Source organism: Azolla caroliniana, unplaced genomic scaffold (genome assembly GCF_043228905.1).
Source record: "Azolla caroliniana isolate FFs.n. ecotype wild unplaced genomic scaffold, voAzoCaro1.0.p SCAF_10, whole genome shotgun sequence".
Taxonomy (NCBI): domain Eukaryota; kingdom Viridiplantae; phylum Streptophyta; class Polypodiopsida; order Salviniales; family Salviniaceae; genus Azolla; species Azolla caroliniana.
In genome coordinates this window covers 15919902-15928650 of record NW_028230445.1, presented here as the reverse complement: position 1 = coordinate 15928650, position 8749 = coordinate 15919902, and the positions used below count along the sequence as shown (strand labels likewise).

Sequence of the window (8749 nt, the reverse complement as noted above, 5' to 3'; positions counted from 1 at the left end):
CTTCTACCACCACCATCTTCACTAACAATCAAAACGCATTGGTAGTTACAAGGAACCTTGTGTTCCATGCCTGCACTAAGCATATTGAGGTGCATTATCACTATGTCAGGGAAAGATTCTCCGTTGGGGAGATTAGTTTGGCTTATGTGCCCACACAAGAGAACATTGTTGAACTTTTCACAAAAGCTCTGCCTAGGGAGAAATTTGAAGTTTTCCGCAAAGCTTTAGGCCTACTTCCATTTGTGGATTGATCTCTATTCACATAGCTTGGCACTTCCATAACCATGAGTGCCAGCTCCTTATTCACCGCATCATTCCCAAGGGGGATTTGTTGATATATTTCAGTAGTGATGTGTGTGAACTTAGGACTACAAGGACATTTTATTTCTTTTTAGGAGGTTTTTCCCCCATGTTTATAAATATTCTCATAACCCTAAAGTGGGGTAGTTTTTTGTGTGATTGAAAACAAGAACCCAACACTTTCTCTCTCTCCCTCTCTCCCCTCAAATCATCTTTATATAATTAAGAAGTTTTAGTTCTAAGGATCCTACCAAATGTACATTTGAAGTATTCGACATACATGACATTAACCAACTTCTATAAATAATCACAAATGCGTAATTATTCAAAACTTAACTCACGATAATAATATTTAAGTTTATATCAAGTTTGCATATAAATACAAAAGAGAGTTACAATCATATTGTGATGAAAGTATAGTTCAAGATCTTAATTGCCCCATGATACAAATCAAGGTCTTCGTAGGGACTCGTTATTTTTTTTCCAACAATTTATGAGAGACTATGCCTATGCCAAGCCTTACTTTTGCTCCCAATCATTGCGGAGAAGATAACTCATATTTAAAGTTGATGATTTACAATTACGATTCGCAATATTGATTAAATTATATAAATCATACATTCATAAGCCCTCGTATGTTGATTGGTGATATGAATTCATTTCCATCAAATATCTCATGTGCAATTATCTCATATGCTGATTGAGTTGGATGGAATGCATCCCAATAAAAGTATTTAGCTCTATCTTCACAAACTGAAAGAAATGGAAATCTACATGGAATTAATTTTGTTGAGCCGATTTGGCCACAACATGGTTTATCAACATTGGTAAATCCTACAATCCAAAAGTAAGAGCAAAAACATAAAGTCATATTTCATCTCTTAATATGTGTTCATGTGTATATTTGTGCACATTTGTGGATATGTATCTACATATTATATTTAATAATAGATATCTCTCTCAATGCAAGGAGTAATACACTTCCAATTATGAGCTATGTTGAATGCTAAACCTCCATGCTTATAGCTTGAGGTCATAGGATTCAAACATTGTAAGTCCATTATTAGCGTATTAATCAATTATGCCCTTCAACATTTACTTTCACAACATAAGATTGAACGGTAAACGTATTATACATCTCATGAACAACTCTTTGTTTATAAGTGTGTGTCTCCATGTGCTTCAAATAATTATAATTATGACTTGAGTAAACTTTTTAAATAAGTGACATCATGTTTCATGAACAACTCTTTGTTTATAAGTGTGCATCTCCATGTGCTTCAAATAATTATAATTACGACTTGAGTAAACTTTTTAAATAAGTGACATCATGTTTCATGAACAACTCTTTGTTTATAAGTGTGCATCTCCATGTGCTTCAAATAATTATAATTACGACTTGAGTAAACTTTTTAAATAAGTGACATCATGTTTCATGAACAACTCTTTGTTTATAAGTGTGTGTCTCCATGTGCTTCAAATAATTATAATTACGACTTGAGTAAACTTTTTAAATAAGTGACATCATGTTTTATGACATTGTTTTTGTGAATACATGCTCGTGAAAAATGAATTAAGAGAGGAGGCATGCATCTTTAATTTATGTTTGATGTGAAAGCAAACAAGTTTGAGTTAGCGAAAAATTACCGTAGTCTTGGTAGTTGTTTGTAATTTTTGACATTATTCCATATGCATCTGCATGTAAGATGGTGATGCCCGGTAAATCATTACTTAATTCATTCAACATATCCTTGAGAGGTTCATTGAAAGCATTTGCAAGTTCATTAGCCTTTGGGAAACATTTCCCGTGTGCGTTTGGCTTGAGGTATCGAAAGTAGGGTATACATCCAATATATGGCATGTTTGCCACAATTATTTTGCGAGCTCCGGCATTGTAGAGGGACTAAAACAACATAGCATATTTGAGTATGAGAAAATAAGTCATATAAATGAGCTAAAATTTCTAAGAAAATTTCAACATTAGTTATCTCCTTATCTTTATCAAGCATGCTATCTTGTATAAACTCTTACACACAAATAACAAATTAGGGTGCTCAAATGTGTAATTGGTTTTGAGAAGTTTAGATACAACAAGTTTATTTGTTGAATTCTATGTTTATGTGTATTCATTAAAATGGTAAGGACATAACAACTAGTGGATTCCACAATAGAAGGAACATTATGAGGGCTTATATAATGTGTGTATGCATGAAAATGCTATAATGAATAGCACATGTTGCATGTTGTCGCTATCAATGGGATATCATCCTTTGGGATGCTTGTTACTAAAGATGCATTGGTAGACCTATGAACATCAAGAATATAGAGGGCATGAATGTTAGTTGTAAGCAAGGCTAAGTTAACTCTAGAAGCTCGCTTAAGTATTATGCAATCCATTAAGATGTTTTGTGACTATAACATCCCCATGTTATTAAGGTATGTGGAAAAGATTGAAACTATATTAGAGGTCCAAGGTTCCCTCATGAACCATATATTGCACATATGGGATAAAGAATTCATTGAATAGAAAAGATAATATATTTATGCATATATACACATACTTTTCAAACTGGGTAAGAGCTAAATCCTTGTATAATTCATGGTTTCCTAACCCAACAATGACCATCCCGTCTTGAAGGTGCTTTATCATTTTCATAAACATTGAACACCTTCGCATTACCCCCCCCCCCCCCCCCCCCCCCCTTTCACCTATTCATTCAAAAGCAAACTAATTCTTTGTAATGTGGAGCAGTATGTCATGACCTAATATTTTTATGCTTTCCTCTTTTTACATTAAAGGCTACATTAGACAATAGTTAGTCAAATCCTTAGTGTGTAAGTATGAGCATAAATCCCTCCTTTGGAATGCACAATAGCTGAGATAGTTTACCACTTAAAATTATTCTAAATTTATTGAGTTGATTTTCTTTCTAAAAGAAATGTAAAACTTGATGTACCATTACTAAGATTGTATATTGAAAGCTTATCCTAACCTTTAATTGTTGCTTGTAAGATGTGATAAGTTTCACAATGAAATCTTCAGGAGGAAGGTTGGGTTCAACCGTAGTCTGGATTGGGAATAAATAATTGTCAAGGAAATCATTTGATCCTACAACCATTGTATAAAGCGCATTGTTGATAAGGTATTTGGCTTCATCTAATCCCAATAGTGTATTAATTTGCTCCTTTGTTTGCTCAAAGTACCCCAATTGCTCATCCAAAGATACATATTGTAGCTGTAAAAGCATCAAATGTTTATTCAACAAGTTTCATTTTCTCACAAAAACATACAAAAGCATAACATGCATGTTGTATTATGTAATGATATAATGTAAGGTATATTGTTCTGATCGCCTAGGATTTAGTGACATGAAAAGTGAAAATTTTCTTACAAAGATTCTTCCAGTATCATTAAGTATCCCAGCGCCTCCAGAAGCATAATTTACACCATTCAATATTGCCGCACCTTTTGTTGTGGGTGCAAGGAAAGGAGGGACAACATTGTTCATGCCGAGCTTCATCCCTATAGACAACGGGGAGTATTTTAAAATGAAGATTAAGTTTGAGAGTGTGTATGTTATATATTTAAGAAACACCATATCCTAGTTTAAGTAATTGTATAAATGTAGATGAATTTGATATATTCTATTTGCAACTTTAAATCATTGTGATTCTAGAATTATACCTATTATCAATATAGTTTAAAATGGTCCCCTCTGCACAACCTACATCAGCATTTTCCACTATTTTAAGTAGTGTAACACCATTATCTTTAACTATTTTTTGGGAAATTGGTTTTGAAGGTTGCAATATCTCTTAAAATGAGTTTAACGGAGCATGAAATGAAAATAACTCAAAACTCAAGACTTCTTTACTTAAATGGATGTGTCGTGAAATATTTTGCTAATCTTCACTACTTAATGAAGAGGGAGAAAGCTCAAAGCAAGGATTATTGACAATTAGGAAACATTGTACAAGTAGTCGAGATATCAAGTGGATAGGATAAAAATAAAGCATAATATGGATATCCTTAATTTTCTATACAAACTCGTGGAGGAGATGAATACAATAGCTTGTGATTCTTAAGGGAATAATGTAAGACTTACCTATCAAGTCGACAATAGTGAGACCATTGGTGAAGCGACCGGTGGGATGACTAGCATTTGGGCTTGGAAAATCAATGCCGTTAGGTCGGTTAAAAGCTTTTGCTAGGCTGTTGTTCAAGTAGTTGTTGTTCCCTGCATCTACCAAAGAGTCTCCAAACACAAATATCGCTCTATACTTGTTGCCTTTGGCGGAAATAGGCATGGGTAGAACCCCTTCCCCTTGTGTACCATTATTAGTGGCTCTACCATGCACATAGTGAAAGAAGAAAATATTCACAAAGACAATAATAAGTAACACAATGACCCGCTTGCTAACACCCATTATCAATTTGTCATAGAACATGAATGTCATTTGAAATGCATTGATGGATCTTAATATATTTTCTTCAGCACCTCCTCCTCCTTCTCTTCCCCCTATCCCCTCCCAAATGTAGTTTTGTCATTTAAGTACACTCCCATCCTATTTATTGTTTCCTAACTTCCAATAACTTATTTATGCTTTCCTTGCCCATTAAAGTTCCATTTCATCCTACCTCGTAGCTCGTGTCCCTCCACGTTTGCTTTACATTAGTTATCCTGCATTCTTACTCCCTCTTGCTATCTTATTGTTCAAAGTCACTTTGATTTCCTTCCTTGTGATTAATTTCCTCCGTACCTAAATGAAGTGACTACCTAGAAGCTCATTGAATGCAAGTGAGATTTTAACGGTCTATACATTTTTTATTGCCTCAAACTTTCAACACTTTTACCACAAAAGTGACATTTTTCCACATCTCTGTTTATAACACACTCTATTGTAACATTCAATTACATACTATATATGGTTGACCTTAATAGATACTTAAAATTGAGATGCATTGAAAGCTTTCTCTACCACTCCGTATGGTAATTAGGTGTTGTTTTCACATTCTATATGAAAGTAGCGTAAAGTTGAATAGAAGGAAGTATCTTTTAATACATATAAGAGTGTGTACCTACCTATTTGTTGCTTCTTCTTGTCATAGTTAAATTGAGACATATACTCTTCAAGTCTCTAGAGCTACTCCATCCACTAGGGAAAGGCAATATGTCTAACTTTGTGCTAAAAGTATGAACAAGTTTATTGAGCTTTTTGTTTCCATTGCCCTAATGGAACGATAGGTATACAATTTTTTGTGTACTCTATATACTTTGTCATTTCTTATTCCTTAGGATTGCTATTGAAACAATGATATCATTTTTCATTCATTTACGTTGTTGAGAATATATCAAAGTCAATGTTTGTGTGCATGCACTTGAACTAAATATAAAAAGATTTGTGAATACAACATCAAGTCCATTGCCAAAGGGACGACCACTTGCCAATTGGTGCTAATCATGTGTGTTGAACAATGCACCTTCTATTGTCCCAACTAGGTTATATGGATTATAGTTATTCCATTACAACTTAGAGCACGATGTTTGGTAATATATATTTTTGCCTTAGATATTAGTCATAGAATGTTCTTCTTTTAGTTATATATATTGCATTTTGGTTTACTTGTTGGAAGTTGGATGGATAAAATCCAACATTATCGCATAAGTGAAATAGGTTCCTAAGGCATGTCAAAATGTTAGCATTGTTTGTGGGTTTTCCCTCATGCTAATCATGTGTGCTAAACAAGGAACATTCTAGTGGTCCAACTAGGTTATACGGGTTATAGTTATTCCATTACAACTTAAAGCATAAAGTTTGGTAGTAAATTTTCGTCTTTAGATATTAGTGATGGAATGTAATTCTTTTAGTTATATACATTGCATTTTGGTTTACTTGTTGGAACATGGATTGATACAATACAACATCATCCCATATAATGCACTAGGTTTCTAAGGCATGTCAAAATGTTATCATTGTTTGTGGGTTTTCCCTCATGCTCATCATGTGTGTTGAACAATGAATCTTCTATTGTTCCAACTAGGTTACATAGGTTATAGTTATTCCATTACAACATTTATTTTATGGGGTAATGTTCCTCACCTCTCGAATTGGTATCAACGTGTTGTCGATAAGTGATTGATGTCCAATGCATGTGCTTATGTGACAATTGGTTGGTACTTGCAGGAGGTCTCTCCCTCTCTTGGTTCAATAATGGAAATGTGATAAAGCACTCAAGAAAGAGGGAGAAGCCTCAATACCATCCTACTCTCACATAATATTACTTTGTTCACAAGGGCACACTAATCCTCCCTCCACAAGCTCCCGTTTTGATCCATTAGTCATATCTTAAATCTCTTCTCCTATAAAGGTATCTCTATAAATATAGGCATCTTGGATATATTCTCCCACAAGGGTATGCTTATAAATAGCCACGACCACAATGCTACATTAAATATCCAAACACTATGATACTAAGAGGTTGGAGTTAGAACTATATAGACTTGTTCCTTAGTGTTGGAAATATATGAGTAAAAAGGGCCGTCCATGTTAGACCTTCCTTTATTTCTAGCCATAAGTGTGTCATGGGGGTTAGCTCCTTTAGTGCCCTCTACAAAGTCATCTAGTATAGCATTTATGCTCACAACTTTTGCATTCCCCATTGGCATGTTGGATATGGTTCCACATAATGAATTAGAATAATTGTCCTAGGTTGGCACAATTTTCTTTGGTCTACGTCATTGCTACCTTGTTTTAGAGATGAATTGCAAGGTAATTCAAAGATTTTGATGGTTATCTGGGAGAAGTTGATTGGCACCTTCAAGAGTCAACGGGAAACATGTGGAATCTTCAACAAGGTGAAGAAGGTATAGTGAATAACGCATTGTGTTATTGTGAACCGGTTTGACCAAGATAATGTCATCACTATTGCATACTAGATTGTAAGAAAATGGCCACGTGTCATGTTAAGATCGACTGAACAATAAAACTAGGAATGTGTATGTAGATACCAATTAAAATTTGAGAGAAACTCATAAATTCTATAATTGTTTTCTTTGCCATTATTTTATTACTATGACATCCATAACAATCGGCAATGGTTCGGTTTGAACCAAACCGAACTTGTGAAACCGTAGCTTAACGGTTTTAACGGTTCAGTTAGGTTCAAGTTCAAGTTTTTTAAAATGGTTTGGTTTTCATTCGGTTCGGTTCGGTTTAAACGGTTTGAAACCATGGTTTAACAATTTTATGGTTAATTTTTTTTTTAAAACAAACTTTTCATTTTAAAACCTAATTCTCACATTTTAGGAAAAATCTTTAAAATTTTGAAAAATTAAAATTTGAGATATTGAAAATGTTTAAAATTTTACAATTTGAAATTTGACCTTAGTTGAAAACCAAAACCGAACCACGAAACTGCAGTTTTAGAGGTTTAATGGTTTAACGGTTTTGATTTTTACCTAACAGTTCGGTTTGGTTCAAGTTTCAAAAATTTTAAACGGTTTGGTTTGGACACTCTTGAACCAAACCAAACCGTTGCCAATTGTTGGACATTCACACAAGTGATTAGAACAATATCATTAAAATATTTTTCAATCACTATAAACCTTTGAAAGTTATAGGCCTCGTGTGTTTGACAATTAATTATAATCAAGGTTAAAACTTCAATAACATGTTGGCATAAACAATTACAAGATCTTATGTCATGGTGCTTAGTCATTTAATATTGTGATATGGCATATATACGAACTATGATATATAATGACATTATTATCAAACAAATTATTGTATTTAAGCATTTAGGAGTACACACACCTAACATTTTAGTAGATGATATAAGTAGTGTCACCTAACACAATGTTGGGATTAAGAGCAATCCCATGTTTGAAAACAACCTACCTACATCAATCACTTGTACACTTTAAATATAAACACTTCTACAATAAAGAAACAAAATGCTTAAAAAAAGAAACAACAAATGTTATTTTTTTTATATCATAAAGTAAAATATATGTAAGCTTTCACTATTAGCTTATTGGTGAAACAATTTAACTCAACAATCTTTTACGGATGTGTGCCAAAAAGTGTTTCAAAGTCTACAATTAAGAGTGGATTGAATTTATTGTATATATGGAATTAATTGTTAACATCGACACTCGTGTTTGGTGAAGTTGTTTCTGGTACTCAAGAATAAGACACTGGCATAAGGTAGCATGAATTATAGAATACAAGACAAAACCAAGAAGCAATGTAAGTGTATAAAAAGACAAAACAATTTTCAAGCGAGAATAGCCATTGAGCTTTTAAAGCCAGAACACTTTAAATGTTAGTGATGTAGAATTTGGAGAGTACATAAAGTTGAAGATGCCATGTACTACGGACTTGAACATGAGAGATAAAATCTTATTGAGACCTCACAACTTTTCTTTCTAGTCTATTAAGACTACAT

The 8749-nt window shown here is 33.5% G+C and overlaps 1 protein-coding gene across 1 annotated transcript; it reads right to left on the bottom strand.

Moving 5' to 3' along the window:
* Window positions 1-641: 641 nt before the first annotated feature.
* On the bottom strand, window positions 642-4936 carry LOC147859189 (GDSL esterase/lipase At4g16230-like). The gene is made up of 5 exons (XM_087326255.1): window positions 4407-4936; window positions 3693-3823; window positions 3294-3536; window positions 1948-2203; window positions 642-1134 (listed from the first exon to the last, which is right to left on the bottom strand). The coding sequence occupies exons 1-5, from the start codon at window positions 4756-4758 to the stop codon at window positions 914-916; spliced, it is 1203 nt and encodes a 400-aa protein (XP_087182381.1). The 5' UTR covers window positions 4759-4936; the 3' UTR covers window positions 642-913.
* Window positions 4937-8749: the final 3813 nt, after the last annotated feature.